At 43.9% G+C, this 18,143-nt stretch overlaps 1 protein-coding gene across 1 annotated transcript in view; it reads right to left on the reverse strand.

The window, feature by feature from the left end:
* The window catches only part of LOC138971106 (streptococcal hemagglutinin-like), a 52,846-nt gene that overhangs the window by 15,606 nt on the left and 19,097 nt on the right, over nucleotides 1-18,143 (reverse strand). The window contains exons 2-5 of the mRNA XM_070343729.1: nucleotides 6,426-6,812; nucleotides 5,743-5,849; nucleotides 4,062-4,211; nucleotides 295-3,844 (exon numbers count right to left, since the gene is read on the reverse strand). Coding sequence (XP_070199830.1) covers nucleotides 295-3,844; nucleotides 4,062-4,211; nucleotides 5,743-5,849; nucleotides 6,426-6,812 — 4,194 coding nt within the window. The remainder of the gene's footprint in view (nucleotides 1-294; nucleotides 3,845-4,061; nucleotides 4,212-5,742; nucleotides 5,850-6,425; nucleotides 6,813-18,143) is intronic.

Below are 18,143 nucleotides of genomic sequence, written 5' to 3' on the forward strand. Positions count from 1 at the left end.
CTTCATACACATTCTAAATTCTACACACCAGACAAGCTTGGAGTTATCAATTTATCATTGCTAGAATTGTTATCAGAATTTATAAGCGATTCTGCATGAAGGAGAACGACTGAGATTGCGCAAAATCTATTCTAGCACCCCCACCCTACTCCTTCTCACTGCCCCTCCCTGAGCCTTGACAAACAACAACTTACAACTGCCAGGCGCCACGAGGTAACGACTTAAACTGAGATATAGTGTCCTTCCCGTGTCAACTATCATGTCTTATACACGCATAACAACAAAGTCGCTCACCTTCTCTTAATCTCTGTTGAAACTCGGGTGATTTGATGTCAACACCTGGGTCTACTTTGATCTTGAGACGCAAGAATGACCTTGGTGGCGTCACAGGCGCAGGTGACGTAGGCGGCGGAGACAGCGTTGTGACGTCAGGCTCGCGGGACTGTGACGTAGTTTCAGCATACGATGACGCAGGCGTTGTCAGCATGGAGGAGGCGCTTGTAGTTTCTGTAGTCGAGGAGGAGGATGGTTCCACGGGCTCGAAAGAAGGCAAAGCCGAAGTAGGTAATACGGAATCAGAGACAGGTAAAGTCGAAGACACAGAAGTTGTAACTGATAGACTCCGTTCAACTGACGTCTGTTCAGGTTCACTTGAAGTCGCAGGACTTGAAACCGGCGAACTCTGCGAGGCAGTTTCGGAAGATCCAAAGACGGGTACATCAGGCAGTGAAGGTGTCAAAGACGATGAAACAATAGGTACAGACATAGAGGAGGTTGCCATTGCTTCAACTGAGGAAGAAAAAGCTGGACTGAAAGCTGAAGAAACTGCGGACTGAGGTAAGAAATACGAGTCTGAACTTGTGATTTCTGATGAAAAGCTGAAAATGTCATTGCTACCAAGCGATGGAGTCAGTGTGTAAAAGACTCCAGACGCAGAACTCGGAGAAGGAGATAATGCTTCTGAACTTGTCTGCAGCGAGGAAGACTCTAGGCCTTCAAGTGAGCTCAGGCTTGTGAGATCTGAGGCCGATGGTGTGGGAATTCCAGATACAAATCCATTCTGAGACGAAACGAAGGAGATTTCCGAAGAGGACATCACCATCATTGGGGAATCAGTTGTGAAAGCGTTGGAAAATACGTCAGTGGAATGAAGTCCGAAGGATGTTTGGAATACGGAACTCGGTGATGCTGAAGGGAAAGCAGTCTCACTTTTTACGAGTGGTGTGGACAAGCTTTCAGACACGATGTCCGATCTGGACAACATTGATACAGACGGCAAGGCTACGTCATTCGAAGACTCTAACCTTGATGACATCAGCAGGGAGCTGACGTCACTTTCAATCATTGTTGGAACAACTGCAGATGACGACAGAGAGGGTGTTACTTGCACTGATGTCTCAAACAGCAGTGTAATTGTGTCAGATACAAACTCACTGAGAGAAGACGAAGCGGTCACTGAAGAAGCCCCCAGAACAGATTCAGGAGTTATCGATGTCACTAACGCAGAGATTTCAAAACTGTTACTGAAACTGTGCACTGGACTTGAACTTAAAGAAGACATAAGACTTGGAATGTGCGGAACTGAGGAATACTGGCTAGAACCGACTTTTTCTGTAGAAATGATCATAGTTGTCATATCTGATGAGATGACTTCAGAAATAGACAAAGACGCTGATTGGGCAAATAAAATTGTTGATTGGTCCCCAACAGAGAAATAGGAATCGGTAGCTGGTCCACTTGAAAATAGTTCGGATTGAATGCTTGAAATTGTGATTGTTGATTGTCCCACAGAAACAAAACTGGAATCTGTGCTTGGCCCACTAAACAAAGATGACGACTGCATCATACTTGGAAAACTAGCAGTCATGGATTGGTCCGCAAAGGATATGCCTGCTTCTGTAGTTGGGCCAATGGATAAAGATGACACCACTGTAGCGGACAGGTCGGGAATAGCAGGGGTGGATGAAATCCCAAAAGATATGGCCTGAGAAACTTGAGGGAAGCTTTCACTGGCCGAAGACTCCAGTAATGACTCCAGAGATGACAAAACAGCAACAGAGACCTCTGTGGAACTGCTTACTATATCCATGGAAGAAAACAAGGCTGATACTGGAGTGGACAAGACGTAAGAGTTAGTGGCAACAGTCACAGCAGAGTCTTGTTGATCTGAAGTCACAGTCTCAGATAGAATGTACGACTGCATTGATGGAGATGGAGTCTCAAACGATGAAGGACGATCAAAATCAACTACCCCCGAAGTCAGAACAGATGTATCTGAAATTCTCATATTATCAGATAAAACTGGTGTGGTGGTGTAAATATTAGTACTTTGTGTCACTGGAAAGCTTGAATCTGAGTTCACCTTGGACGCGGCTGATACTTCATCACTCATCAAACTCTGCGACATGAGCGAGTGTGCTATTTCAGCAGATGTGACACTGCTTGCCATCTTATCAGACCAGTAAGATTCAAGGCTGTGGGTAGAACTCACACTGTAGTACTCTGAAGATGACATATCAAGGCTAATTACAGCAGATTCTACAGACATCGCTGCTGATAATGATGTAGCCATAGACTGAGAAAGTCCAAAAGTACTAAGAAGATATGTAGGCGACTCGCTCGCAGAGTTTGTAAACGCCGGAACGTTCCCACTCACATGAAAGCTCGCAGAAAGTGACTGACTTAGCATGCTGGATAAGCTATCTTCAGGCAACTGAGTGTAGCTTGAAAGACTGCTTGAGGAAAGCAAATAATCTGAAACGAAGTCACTGGAGAACTCTTCACTCCTTCTTACTTCGGAAGACATAAGTTTTTGGGAGAACATACTGGCGGTGCTCGCCGCGCCCGAATCACTCTGCAAGAAAGGTGTATCTGAAACTGATGATTCTAAGCTCAGAGAGCCGTGGCTTTGAACAGTCATCTGTACACTGCTGATATCTGAGACACTTTCTGTTCTTGAAGGCACGATTTCATCCGACAAAGTTTCTGTCACACTAAACACCGGAGTCATTAATAGTGAGGGTGTTGCACTGCCAGAAACACTGGCCATTGAATCACTGAGCGGGTCCAGTCTTTCAGAAGATGCTGTGAGATGTGCAGTTAACACAGAAGAACTCATATCTGGCTGAAATGTTGATGTCTCTGATTCCAGTCGTTGGGTTTCAGCTGCTGAACGGCTTGAAAGTTCACTCAGCATAGAATTAAACGAGAGAGACTCGGTTTGCACGGACCCTGTCAACTGCGGAGTTGGTCCAAGAGACTGTGTTTGAAAGTCTGCAGTGGTAAACAACCCTGCCTCTTGACTTGACTCTTGAGAAGCGAACACCACAGATGTTTCAGTGCTCTTCGTCGCTATTTCGATTTCTGATGACTGCAGGACTGTTTCATCCGATTGCAAAGAATCCATTTTCAACACGGGCGTGGAAGCGTCAGATGATGGTGACGACGTAACAGCGTGTGACGCCGATGATGACACAAGAACACCTGCTTCTGATACTGTCTGTGATAGGTGCAATGCCAGTGAGGATTCTGCGTTTTCCGCTGACAAACTCCATCTCGAAGAGGGTAGCATGTCGAATTCAGTTTTACTCGAAGACGGTAATGACGTCATATCAACGGGAAGTGACGACACAACCACACTGGTTGGCACTATCTGGGTGAAGAGTGATGACACAAAGGCGGCACGAGTCACTGGTTGACTGTAGTCCGAGTCTATGGATCGTTCATGTCGATGTAGAGTTGACCCTTTGGAGGACTCTGATGACGTGGCAGGTTGTGACGTCATCATTCCTGATGACGTCATGCTTTGCACTTCGTTGAACATTTGTACCGGTGGTGATATGATCTGAAACAGCAGAGAAACGTTTAACACGGCTGAGAAAAAAGAATGAGCACTAAAAACACACACACACACACACACACACACACACACACACACACACACACACTCACACACACACACACACACACACACACACACACTATTACACTAACAAACGCGCGCACACACACACACACACACACACACACACACACACACACACACACACACACACACGTACCGGTACGCCTAACAGCGCCGCCATTTGCTCAGTGCTGAGAGCCTGCAGCTTCTCCAGGGCTGTTTCCATGGAAACCAGCGACCCGTTGTTCTCCAGGTAGAAGTCGAGGTTGACCACACTGCTGTTTCCCTCTCGCTCCACGTCCACGATCTGCAGGAGATAAGATGACGTCATACATTACACGTCAACTGGTATGAATGGAAAGTTGGATGACCATTTAGGCTTTTCGGTATGCTGGCAGGGTGATGTGAGTCTAGAAAACCAGTCCTGTCAGTCTGGTCTACATCAGAACATATAAGTATCTGGTGTGCTATTTTTGTTTTGTTGGGGGGGGGGGGGGGGGGGGGGGGTGGTGGTGGGTCTCTCTCTGTCTAGTCTGTGTGTCTGGCTGTGTGTCCGTCTTGTCTTTGTATAAGGGACAGGTTATAAGATTAGGCTTTGCCTAAAACCTTTATCCTTTTGTAATAAAGTTCTGAGTTCTGAGTTCTCTGTATCTCCCTCCCTCCCTCTCCCTTGTCCTTTTTTTAAAAAAATGTCTCCATGTTTATGTCTTAGTTTTAGCAGGGACAGATTGTAAGACTAAATCTCCATCCTTGAGTTATAAAGTTCGTTCGTTCGTTCGTTCTCTCTCTCTTTCTCTCTGTCTGTGTCTCTGTCTCTGTCTGTGTCTCTGTTTCTCTCTCTGTCTCTCTCTTTCTCTCTCTCTCTCTCTCCCCCCCCCTTCTCTCTCGCTGGGTGTATACATATATGACAAGTAGCACAATTGCATGATCACTCTAACATAGCTAGCAAGTGCAAGGCACAAACTTGTTCGCAAAATGCAATTATTCCAAGCAAAACAGGAAAAACGTCTACAAAAAGCGTTCCCTTGACGCGCCATGACCCGCCAACGGGACAATGATATCTAAAGGATCTTAGAGTTGGCTGCCCATTTTTTGCAGACAAGACAAAGAATCAATAATCACACGTCGCATAAACAAACGAATCGTGCACATTTTAGCTGAAAATAATGCATGATTGGTGAAAGACAAATGGCTGTCTTGCTTTCGACACGAAAACGTGCGCTTTGTTTTTTTAAATGTTATATGCTCGCGTTTGGGGCAACTGGAGGTTAAGCAGCTGAGAATAACAAAGAAGAAAAACATAAGACAAACAGCAATATTCAAAAGGCGTCGACATTCTCACCGAAATAATGGTTTATACTAAAAAAAAGAGAGAGAGAGAGAGAGAGAGAGAGAGAGAGAGAGAGAGAGAGAGAGACAGAGACAGAGACAGAGAGACAGAGACAGACAATAAAAGAGACAGACGGTGAAAGAGAGACAAACATGAAGAGACAGAGAGAGAGAAAGAAAGAGACAGACACAGAGAGTTAGAGAGAGAGAGACAGACATACATACAGAGGCAGAGACAGTGAGAGGGCAGAACAGACAGACGAACGGACGGACAACAGATCTGCATATAGACAGACGTGCATAGACTCTTTGATTGAGACAGATGGAGCGACAGAAGCAATATAGAGAACTAGAGGGAGGCAGACAGCCAGAGAGAGAGGGAGAGACAGATAGTGAGAGGGAGAGAGAGACAAACAGACAGACGCACATACAGACAGACACACATAAATTATATAGACAGACAGGCAGACGAGGGACAGACAGACAGACAAACAGACAGACAAACCCACCTTTGCTTGCAGGTCATCTCCAGCCTGACGCTTGCTTCTCCGTCTCCACTGCAGCGAGCCAACACCCAGAAGTTTGGAGATCTGCTTCTGGTACAGGTGGCGTAACGCTGTACACAAACACACAACACGGCGTTATTCACCAACATATCACATCATTTGATCCAAACCCTTTTCTTTTTAATAACAACCACCACCACCTCTACGACCACAACACCAACAACAACAACACCATCACCAACAACAACATCAACATAAACAACAACAACAACACCAACAACAACCAAAAACAACAACAACAAGACAATCAACTACAAGACAATAAAAGTCTTATAAATCCATACGCTACAACAAAGACACAAACGAAGACAGACGGAGGGATAAGGGGGGGGAGGGGGGGGGGATTGGAGAGAGATATGAAGAGGAAACATAGGCCACTGTAAGAAGACAAAAGTACCGTAGTCATTTAAGCTATAGACATGTCTCTGTCGTCTTCTTAAAGTTGTGTTATATTGGATGAGACATGTTGATGAGGTGTAGTACAGACAAAGTCTCATAAAACAACAGGCGGCTGTGCACAGAGAAAGCATTATCTCGTATCAAAGTAAAAACACCAATGATTCTTATGGTCAACAAGCAAAACGTAGTTAAACCAAAGAAACAAAAATAAGAATAAAACATCTTACCTGCAGCAAAAGAGGGTGAAATGCCCACAATGTGCACACTCTGCAGAACATCGCTGGTAGAAGAAGACCCTGCCCCACTGCTCCTAGACCTCTGCACCGTCCGCCTGTCCCCCTTGGCCTCAAGCCCGTCGATCTGCTGCCTGTCCAGGAGCTTGCCCAGGATGCCTTGCTCAATCCAACTCTGCAGTTTGGGGCGTGTCAGGTACGGATTCTTTGTGGTGGTCGTTGGGAAGTTTGAGGCTGAGCTTAGCGATTCCATGGGAAGGCTTCTTGAGGGTGTTCTGAGGTCGTGAAGAAGAGTGGTTTGGGGGTCTGTGGCGATGTGGAGAGAAAAGGATGCCTCGAGGTCTTGTGAGGTCCCGTAGGACGTTTGGAAGGCGTTGTCAGCTGCAAATAGATAAGCAGGGCGTTGTTAGCAAGATGAGCCTTTCAAAAGGGGTGTATTTTGAAGGAGTTGCACACACCAACTCGTCACATATAGTTGCGCAGAAAGAGAGAGAGAGAGAGAGAGAGAGAGAGAGAGAGAGAGAGAGAGAGAGAGAGAGAGAGAGAAAAAGAGATGATATTGCGCAGCAGTGGGGACGGGGGTGGGGGCATGGCTTAGAGAGTAAACAGGGTGGAAATATTACATTGTAGGGTAAACCAGACACAAAGAAGCAGTGACGGATTTTTGTTCTTTCAATACTGTTTTGTACCACACAAGAGTTGAACGCACATCTATACAAGTATTTACCGTGTCACCAACATTGCAAAATGCGTTATTATATGAAATTCCGGGACCAGACGTAAAGAAAGAGTAACAGACATTCAGCCCTTCAAACTCTACTCTGGCCTTGCCACGGAAAAGTTGCGCAGCATCCTTTATAGTCAATTCAACATTGCAAAATTGGTGGGATCATTACATATTAAGGTAAACCAGATACTAATAAATAACCCATTTGCTTTATGAAACTATCTTTATTCTGGAGCGGTTCATAACCACATAAATCACCCTTTCACGTGTATTCAACCTGGCAAAAACGATGAGAATATAATATCATTCCAGGGTAAACTGGACAATGCCCCTTTCGCTGTATAAACTTTCTTCTGTACCACAGAGCAGTTCATAACACAAAGAATCCTTTACCATGTCATCAATATTGGGTAAAAATATATCATTCCAGGGTAAACGTGACAACACGAGACACCAGCCGATTCGCTGCGCAAACTTTGTTCTTCATCACACTTGAAACGGTTCATCTTACACGCCACCCTTTACCGTGAAATCAACATTGCTTGCATGAAAGTTCAACGGTTGAGGATTAAGGGCGGAATTTTGAGGTGAAGGCGGAAGTGCGATGACGTAATTCCTGTCGTCTGCTCGCTGGGTTGACACAATCACGGACACATTTATTGCAGGCAAAACAGAAACATCATTGCCTGGATTCCTCGGATCCAGTAAAATATCCGCCACACGTCCACACAGATCAGACGGTGCGTGGGGGGTGGGGGGGAGCACCCTATGTGAGCAAACAGGGTCGAGGAGGTACACAGGTTCATCAGCAAGCGATGTAACGAGGACGACCAACACGAGCAGAAGGAAATGCAAATGGCCGCGAAGAAGTATTTGAAGGCCCCGGTCACATCTGTCTCCTTCTGTTTGCATCGGTTCCTATGTAAAATGTGGCCTATGCGCCACGGTGTCAAACGCACGAGATCTCACCTCGGGTTCGCATGCTAGCAAATAGTGTCCACCCCCCCCCCCCCCCCCAATCCCTCCCCTCTTCTTGATTCGCGGCATACAAACACTTTGGGAGTGCTTAAGTGTGAGAGAGAGAGAGAGAGAGAGAGAGAGAGAGAGAGAGAGAGAGAGAGAGGGGGGGAGACAGAGAGACAGACAGACAGACGAACAAACGGGCAGAGTAGGTTACCAGAGTTCAAGTGAGAGAGAGAGAAGGGTACTCAGGTTTACAAAAGAGAGAGAGAGACAGACAGAGAGAGACAGACAGAGGCATAAGAGTGATCTTTGAAAGAAAGAGGGGGATAGGGCGAGGGTTGGTGGGGAACGGAGAGGGGTCAGGGATGTTCCCGATTTGACGATTGTTCACACATTTTCTCGTGTGTGCAAAGCTGCACAAGCGATGAACCAACAAAACCGGTGTGTTTCAACAAGTCTCTGTAAACAGGGAAAACCACCATTTCCTCATTTCTGATACGCAAGAGTTGCGGGTCCTGTCTGGTGAAAACTCTCCTGCCTGAGGAGGGAAGTAGGGAAGATTTGAAAATGACACCCTGAGTGTGTGGATGGATTGAAGAATTTAAAGAAACGGAAAGTTAGGTTTGACCCATACAATACCGGAGCCACAGGAGAAAACAAATCATAGATTTTCACGCGTACACCGGCTTCCATAATGAGAAGAAAGAAGAAAACAAGGACTAACAAATGTAGAAACAAACAAACAAACGCACGGGTGGTGTCTGCTCTGTTTCGAATCCTTATCACGACAGTGCTTGTCACTGAATACTCTGCAAACATTTTGCCACAAAACTCATGTCTGGATTATGCGCATTCGGTCAACCACGCCAGAGAGAAGCATGGATGAGCACACACTTGAATAATTTTGTTTCTAAAAAAGAAGCGGGTAGTGCTATGTATTCACACAAATTTGCGCGTTTGCCTCTTGTTATGTATTTTAAGTAACTTTCTGAAAGCCTGACTGACTTTCCAACACTGTCAATTGAAAGGGCTATGTCAAGAGTTTCTGGCAAAAGAAAAAAGAATTGCACGTGCTATTTTTTATGTTTAAAAGAAGCCGATGTCAATGTCACTTTCTCCTTAAAACACAGGCAGGTCGTTCTTGCTGAGGCATTAAAACTTGAAATGACCCATCAATTCGCCCGTGAAGCGATCAAGTGACCGAGCCAGGATTCTCATGTGTCAAAAGCTGGGACTAATTGACCCACTGATTCCAAAAATGATTCGTTTTCAGGATGTCTCAATCAACTGACCTTCGATGTGCCGATTCTGACCTTGTTTTGTTTTTTTTTAAATATGTAACTGTTCTCTGTGGGTGTTTTTTGTTTAAATTCTTTTTTTGTCATTCTTGGGTGTCTTTATTACTCTTAATCTTCACAACATTCTTATTTTCTGTCCGTCTTGCATAACATTTTTTCGCCAAAAAAACACCACAAAAAGACCCGAGAACGACAACAGTGTGATGATACCCTTGTGACCGGAAGCTATTTAGAGATGAGGCTGTACACAAAAAAACTTGTCATATATTGGAAGATGAACAAAATAACAAACGCAATAACATCAGCAAACAGCTAGAAAAACAGTTCTATACTCACAGGACAAGAGACATCCGCCCCTTTTGTCCGCCAGCATATTACCGCCCTGCTGTTTGCTCAATCTATAAACACTCCCCGAGTGGCAATGCAACAGACAACCTTTCCCTTCAACAAACTGTGGACACAAGACTAACAACATCTACGGCAAAAAACAAAGCCGTCCATTGTTTCTTTTCCTATTAGGCTGTCCTTTTTTGTCTGTGTGTACTGCCCGGTCTTGTTGTTGTCTTTGTCCACTGTCCGTTAATCCTGTCCGTTATCCAACTGTAACCCCTCCTTACTTGTAAAGCCTCGCGAGGGGTGAGGTGCTCTCTCTCTTCGCTAATTGTTTGCTGCGGCATATTGTGTGTATATTGGATCACCCCACAACAATAAAAAGGGAGTTGTTTTCTGTCCTTCTGGCTCCTTTATTTTTCCTTTTTTTCTTTCTTTGTTTGTTTGCTGTCTTTTGTTTTGTCTGCTGAGCTAAGATCTGTGCTGCTGGGTGTTTTTTTTTTTATTGTAATCCATGTTGGTTAATCGTTCTTCGCACGTTCGGTAACTGTTGTAACACTTGTTTCCTGCAAGGCGCACCCGTCTATACCGGCATAACACTGTATGGCTTTTTTTATCATGAGGCTTGTGTAAAGGTCGTGTTAACATATGCGAAACAAGTGGAATCAAATCTTTGTTTTACAAACAATTCTTGACATCGTTTTTGTTTTTAATTCCTCTTTGAGCACTACATTTGTACGCCGGAGTGGTCGTTTTTCTCTGTAAGCCACACAGGTTTTTTTTTCGATAAAAGTCAATGTCATCATTTTATTTTCAAATGTCAAACACTGAACAAATTCACCTGCGTGAAAGTAAATACATTTCACGTCGGTAATTAAAAGTTCGAATTGTATAAGTTCGCCTTCATAATCTGGTGTTTTATTTTCGTCTTGCCTTTCTATCTTTCTTGAAACATGACAAATTATTTTCAAATTGCACCCCCTCCCCCCCCCCCCCCCCCCCCGACATCATCGTTTGGTTTAAACAGTATTTTATTTAGATACAAGTTTACAAAGCCATGGAATGTACAATATAATAATGGAGCACAACAAGATAAACTTATGAATGTGCTCTTAGATACAAAATAATAATCATCATCGTTTCTACACTTACTTTACCCATACCAAGGTGACAGGAGTGATGGTTTTTTGTTCTTTCTCTATGGCCTTGAGTACAACGATACATTGATGTGAATGTTAATCTTCTTTATTTCTTCGCGTAATGTTACACCAGATTCTGTTTACTATCTAGATATTTAAATTTGCAGCAAACGTCATGCTCCAGCACCATTATTTCACACACCCACCCATCCACGCCCATCTTCTTCTTCAGCGTTCCAGAATTTTTCTGGTTACGTGTGAGCTCGTTTTCCCATTTGGGTTCCCCAAACTATACTCTGAGAGCATAGTCAGCTTCACTCCGCTTTCGTTGAGTAGGCATGCTGGGTATTTTCGTGTTTCCATAACCCACCGAACTCCGACATGGATTACAGGATCTTTTCCGTGCGCACTTGGTCTTGTGCTTGCGTGTACACACGAAGGGGTTAAGTCACCACGCCCACCAATTCTCCTTCCTCTGGCCTTGTCTTTAGATTGGGGTTCGAAATTGAAACCCTTTTTGCGAACCATTTTTCTCTGATTTCCTCAACAAAATGTCAACACCTTTCAGTTCAAGGCCCGCAACTCCTCTGCTCTATTTGCAGTGTGATCATTAATCCTTCACCTTTTCGTCTTTTCTTAAAACAGGGCAGTTTTTATTTTTCTCAGTTTGCTTGCAGTCTTACTCAGCTGCGTTGAAAAACTCCGTCTCAAGGGAAATATGGAGGAAGACAATCAATGTCAATGCCAAACTCAGCCATTCAAGGCCCTTAACTCCTTCCTTCTATTTAAAGTCAGGTCATTAATCCATTGTTTTGTTTCCTCAACACATCTCATGGCCGTTTTCTGCTCCTACTGTTTTTAATCCGATATGTTACCTTTCTGAGCCGTTGCTAAATCAAACTTGCGCCTTCTTCTTCCTGATTCTATAAACGAAAATCTGACAAATCGACGTCAATGTCAAATCTGTATCTGTGAAATATTTCAAGGTCTGTCTAATCTCCGGTCCTATTTGAAAGTCTGCCTTTTAATCTTTTGATGATCTCCGCCCCCCCCCCCCCCCCCGCCCCCTCACTTACCCCTCGCCCTCGTCCCTCCCCCTTCTCACCCACATGATTTAGCGGCTCTGCCACCACCCCTACCCCCTTCCAAACAAGGCAAAACAATATAATATTGTCCCTCCATTTCTAGTTTGCTCTCCACTTTTTCCCCAATCGTCGCAGCAAACTGAAAATCGCTTGTCCGCCCCTTGCACTATTTGCTGCGTCTCGGTCGACACTCTTTTTTTACACGTTGACACAACACGGATGTTTTGTGCGCAAAGCTCTGCGCAGCTGGTTTAATTGCAGCAAAGGGCGACAACTCGAGAAAAGGAAGCAGCAGACAATCAGACGAGTGACGTCACACAGGCTCTTTTTGTTAGGAAAACGGAGAAAGCACACTATTTCAGAACAAATGTACATTTTTTCTTGACCTTCAGAACATGAGGTCATAAGCAATTAGCCGTCAGTTTCGTCTTCATTATTGTCCACTTTTATTTGTCCCTCTTGTTCTTGTCTTTTTGTTATCCGGTCCAATGTACGATTGACGAACTGTCAGCCAAATGAAAGTCAACGATTTTTGTAATAATAGCTTGTAATCAAACTGTCAGAGGGAATGCAATTTCCTGAACATTTATTGTTATTCACTAATAATGGACGCGGATGAATGATATTTGCGCATGTCTACAAACGGTTCTTTCTAAATATTGGTACAGGTTTTCAATTCAGTGTGCTATCTGCCACGTTAGGCCCTCTGATAACAGGCTACCTCCTTACTCAGCACACCCCCTGTTGTCCTCTTGTCCATTATCTTCACCAACGTACATATATCGCTTTAGGCTTTTCCCATGGGTGTCTTTTCATCGCAGGTACCACTACTGTAACAGGCTCTCACTTCTAATCATGGACTTACATCTACAGTCTGACAGAGCCAAGTCAAGAATCAAAAACATGTAAAACGGTTACTTAATAGAACGTGTAATCATAGACATAACGAAACATTCCTGAATACCGAATGATTTGTTTTAAGTCACTAGACTAAGCATGGACTACAAATAATTATCAGACAAAGGAAATAATTTAGCCGAGTACTCGTAGCTGTTGAATTCGACCTTTACATCAAGATGAGCAGATTCTTTTTCCTTTGGAGCCAGGTCAAGTTTCAAAACAAGCCAACCACTAACACCCCACAGGGGCAGTCCCTATTTTGGTTCTATTTTTGTAAACCCAACAGAGTCCATTAAAATATCTCCTTTTTGGCTTGATTGCTTTGGCTGTCTTGGAAACAACACATATTCTATAATAGTCACAGAATCAATTATCATTTATTTGTGTCTGTTCTGTCTCTTCTTTATCCGATGAATTAAATTCTTGTGAATGCTTTGTTTTGTCTTGAATTAAACGTTCCAATAATTCTTCTTTTTTTTCTTTTTGGGGGGGGGGGGGGGAGTTAAATCCAGTTGGCTTACTATTCCGCCACCGACTTCATCTAAAAAAAGAAGCACACACAAAACAAGGGCGCCTCTCTCTTCACTATTATTCTTTACGTCCAGATTTCACTCTGTCGATCCCCTAAATTTAATGCCAGACCCATCCGACTGTGGAGCTAACGAGCATGGTGGAAGCCTGCTGGCCGCAGATAACTTAACGTTTAATTGGAACACAGAGATAACTGCGCTGACAGTGCAGAGAAACAGGTCTGGCTGCTCTGGATGGTCTGGGTTGTCTGGCACTTGCAGAGATTGGCTGAATGCTGATACTGCTTTACAGATGTTAGCACTCTGAATTGCTGACACTTGCATGGGCTGATAATTTTATTTTTTGTTCCAGATTCTGTGTCAACCCAATTTTTGGGGTGCTGCCTGAGGTTTTTTTATAAGGCGGATGTTTTGCCGTGTTTTTTTCTGGGTACTGACTGACTTGTAGGTAGATGCCAGCATTGGGAGACATCACAAGACACCGCTAAACACAACATCACATATCATTACACAAGGCGACTCTATTTTACTTCACGTCAAGTCATGAAACAAGACAAGACAAGACAAGACGATACAAGACAGCTGAGAAAACACAAGACCACACAAGACAAGACGAGATACGACAAGACAACACAAGCCCACAGAAGAACACACACGACCACATAAGTCAAGACACGATACGAAAAGACAAGACACGACCACACGTACAAAGGCACACAAAAATACACAAGACAAGAGAAGACAACACAACACAACACAACACAACACTGACAACACAACACAATACAACACAACACAACACAACACAACACAACACAACACAACACAGATAGCCTAATACTGTCAGATAAGTACCATAGCTATTATACACCGCTCAACAACAACAAATCTACAGTCAATGAGCCAGCTCTGGATAAGTTTTACCAATTATGTTGCCATGCTTACCCAAACACCAGGGCAGTGTTAATTGTCAGTGTAGTCAAACCATCATGTTTAAGACCATACATTTTACCGATATACAGAAATAATCCGGGCTCTTCAGGTTTTCTAAGAATACAATCATAATCACGACAGTGCTACGATCTCAGCGGCAAAGACTGACAGAGCTCACTGCGGTCACGCACAACTGACTGCACTTAAACATTTGTTACATTTGCAATTTATACGATATTGAAAGTTCTGTACATTTACATAAGTTTGTACGCTTGTTTCTCTACTGAAGGCAGAATGCAGCCGCGTGAATCTACGATGCGCAAAGGATGGCTGCTACGTCAGACAAGAAAAGGGGAGAGAATGCTGGCTACGTCAGGACCTAACCCTCTTAAACGACTGGATAAACTTCCGACCCCGAGGCTCAACGAACAGAAAACAAGGAAAGCATATCTACAAACATGTAGGCGTGAGACATAGATATGTCCCTGAGTTTACCCACCGACCTGCCCCCCCCCCCCCCCCCTCAAATATCTGCTCTTTTTCTCTGCCCATCACTTTTACAACCCCCCCCCCCCCCCCCCCAAAAAAAAATCCTCCCCTATCTTCAGTTTAAGTAAGCTTATGTTGTGTTTTGGGGTCTAGTTGGAAAAAGGTGGGACTGCCTACCGCCTGGTGAAAACAGCGCTAAATCAGTAAATGAGACAAAACTGTCCTTGTTTCTACTCCCCCCCCCCCCCCCCTCCTCACTCTCCCTTCTCCATCTCCACAACGGGTTTTTTGTCTGTGATAATGGATGTTGTGCAAAGAATTTACGGGACTAGCTCACACTTGTCTGCTATGTGGCCAGAATAGAACCTGTATGTACGGATGGGGATTGGTTGTTCTAAAAATTGACATAGAGTAAGGTTGTTCCTCTTCTTTTGTCTCTGGCCCCTATCCACTCCCCCTCACCCCCCCCCCCCCCCCTTCCTCTCATACACACGGCGTCCCATCACGAGCTGTTTGATCTTCCCATCTCTCTCCCCACCCCCACCCCCACCCCCCTCCCGCAGCTAAGTATGGGTTGTGCGTGACAAGCCTGTATCGGTGACTTCCCCCGCCCCCACCTTCATTCAACCTAGGACCAGTTTCGCCACACATTTGAACTTTTCATTTTCTGTAAGTGGCTTTTTTTTTTATCCGGAAAAACGAAATTTCCTCAAGTATCAAATGTTTGGTGGTGTTTTTTTTCCTTGCTGGTACAGACAGACCCTTCTTCAGTGCCTTAAAAAAGGATGGTACAATCGCTTCTGGATGCTTCTGAGCTAAAAGGGTGTGGTTGAAGTTGCCCTTCGCGTTTGTTTTCACCATCACCGATCACCCTCTCTCTTTGCCGTTGAAGACATGGGTTGGTTTTTCAGGGGTGGATATGTAAAACCGAGTCTAATGGTCTTAGGTTTCATCTGTCTCTGGTCAAAAGAACAAGTCAAATTTAACATTTTTTTATTTTGACGTCAACGTTCCTTTTTCAATACCCCCCTCCCCCCCTGCACATGCCCAATACCCCTCCACGCCCTCTTTCAACACGGTTTGTACACTGGTTTCGACTTTGTCTCGGAAAACAGAGAGCACGAGGGTTAAACGGAGTCTGTGGACAGGGAATTGCCAATTTCCGACAACATGGCATCCCGCTTTTTTTTTCTCCTGTGTGTTGAGTATCCCTGTTTTCGTAGCTCGAAGAACAAACATTCAAATGAAACCTACCAAATGTAAGCAATTTTGAGTGAAGCCACTATAACGTCTGATGCTTTTGGTCGTCTGCTATTAATCAACAACCCAGTGAGCCACACGAAGTCTGCTCTGAGAAACATTAAAAATGCTACTTGCTAAATTTGGAAAGAAAAAAGAAAATACGCAGACACGCGCTCACTCAACGACATCAACAGATGAAGAAAAGAAGAAAGGAGCTGCCACAAGTTTACCGTTCAAATGTTTACATTTTTATAACTTGACGTTCTACTGAGTTTCACGGCAATAAAATGAATGTCAACCATATGGTATGAAAAGACTTCAGAGACGCGAAACCACAGGAGCTTGTATCCAACCGTCGGTCGATCATTATTTACTCCTTCATCCCTACAGTCTCCTTACTACTACTATTCACTAGTGAAGGGTAAGCATGCAGGAGTAAATAATAAGCATGCAGGAGTAAATAATGATTGACCGGCGGTCGGATACAAGCTCCTGTGCGCAAAACTATGGCTCGTCACTGCTTTTTATTTTTATTTCTATTATTATTATTTTTGGTTTCTTTTACAAATATGACCCACTGTGGAATGCAGAAACAAAACTTATCACACACCGCATCTTTCGAGAGGTTCAAGCCAAAAGCTCTTTGATTGGTTCAAGTTTCAGTGGCTACCGTTGAGGACTAGCTGGAAGGGGAAGGGCTCACTCAGAAGAATGACCTCCTAATGACGATAACCCATTGCCCTCTGAAGGAGTCAGTGTGAAGTGTGTACAGTGGAACCCCCCCCCCCCCACCCCTGCAACCGCTTCCCCCCAACCCCTCTCATTTTAAAACCTAAAAAAAAAAATCAGAGAAGAAAAAAAACCCAGGTCTTAAAACCGAGGGATTTTTAAAATGGAGTTACATTAATTGGTTCAGACATTATAAACAGAACTCAAGAAACGGAACAGGTTTATAGGGGTTCTTCATAGGGGGAATCTTAATAATGAAAGTAAGCCTAGAGACATTGTTAACAGCAAACTTGAAGTAATAAGGTAATGACACGAAACAGGTCTTAAAAAAAATAGAGGTTCTTGAAAGGTGGAATCTAATATATTTAGGATAAAAAAGCAATGTACTCACGTTAAAATGACGAACACGGAACGAATAACAGCGACGTTTCGACCTAAGGGTCTTCTTCAGGCACAAAAACACAAAAATACACACACAAAAAAAGAAGAAGAAAGACGATAGAACAGATAAAGAGGAGAATAAGTGACAAAACAACTGCACTGCACAAACCAACAAATGACAAAGACAGAGAAGGGGGTAGGGAGTTCGACGGTCTTAAAAACGGCAAAGTTCCACTTTAGTATCATTCGTAGTGTTCAGGGCAGTGTGTGAGGCGTTGATGCCGAGTTTAGCTGCTAGAAGGGTCGCGATGGAACATATCGGATTCTCAAAAGAACATCATGCTGGTATGCACTTACGCCAAAGAATATGCTGAGGCATGAGCTTTTGTAGGTCACACTCTTAGCCTAGTGACCTACCGCCTAAAAAAAAAAAAGACACGGACAGACACAAATAGACGGACATACAAACAGATAGACAGACAGACAGACAGACGGACGGACGGAAAGACAGACAGCCAAGCAACCAGACAAACAGATATACAGACAGACAAACAAACAGACAGACAGACAGACAGACAGACAGACAGACAGACAGACAGACAGGCACACGCATTTACGCGACCACAGAAGCACAAAGGCATACACACACACGTTAACACTGATTAGAACAAAGACGACGAAACTAAAAGATTGACAGACACGATACGCGAGCGCTCACTCATCCATGAAAAGAATGAGTCTAATGGTCACTCGTTAACTTATTTCAAGGTCGGAACACATTATACAGAGATTAGCCACAATGTACGAAAGAAAGAAAGGAAGAAAGAAGAAAAGAAAGAAAGAAGAAAAGAAAGGAAGAAAGATAGAAAAATAGAAAGAAAGAAAGAAATAAAGAAGGAAAGATAGACAGAAAGTATATAGGAAAGAAAGAAAGAAAAATAGATAGAAAAATAGATAGAAAGAAAG

The sequence above is a fragment of the Littorina saxatilis genome, linkage group LG7 (assembly GCF_037325665.1).
Source record: "Littorina saxatilis isolate snail1 linkage group LG7, US_GU_Lsax_2.0, whole genome shotgun sequence".
Lineage (NCBI taxonomy): Eukaryota > Metazoa > Mollusca > Gastropoda > Littorinimorpha > Littorinidae > Littorina > Littorina saxatilis.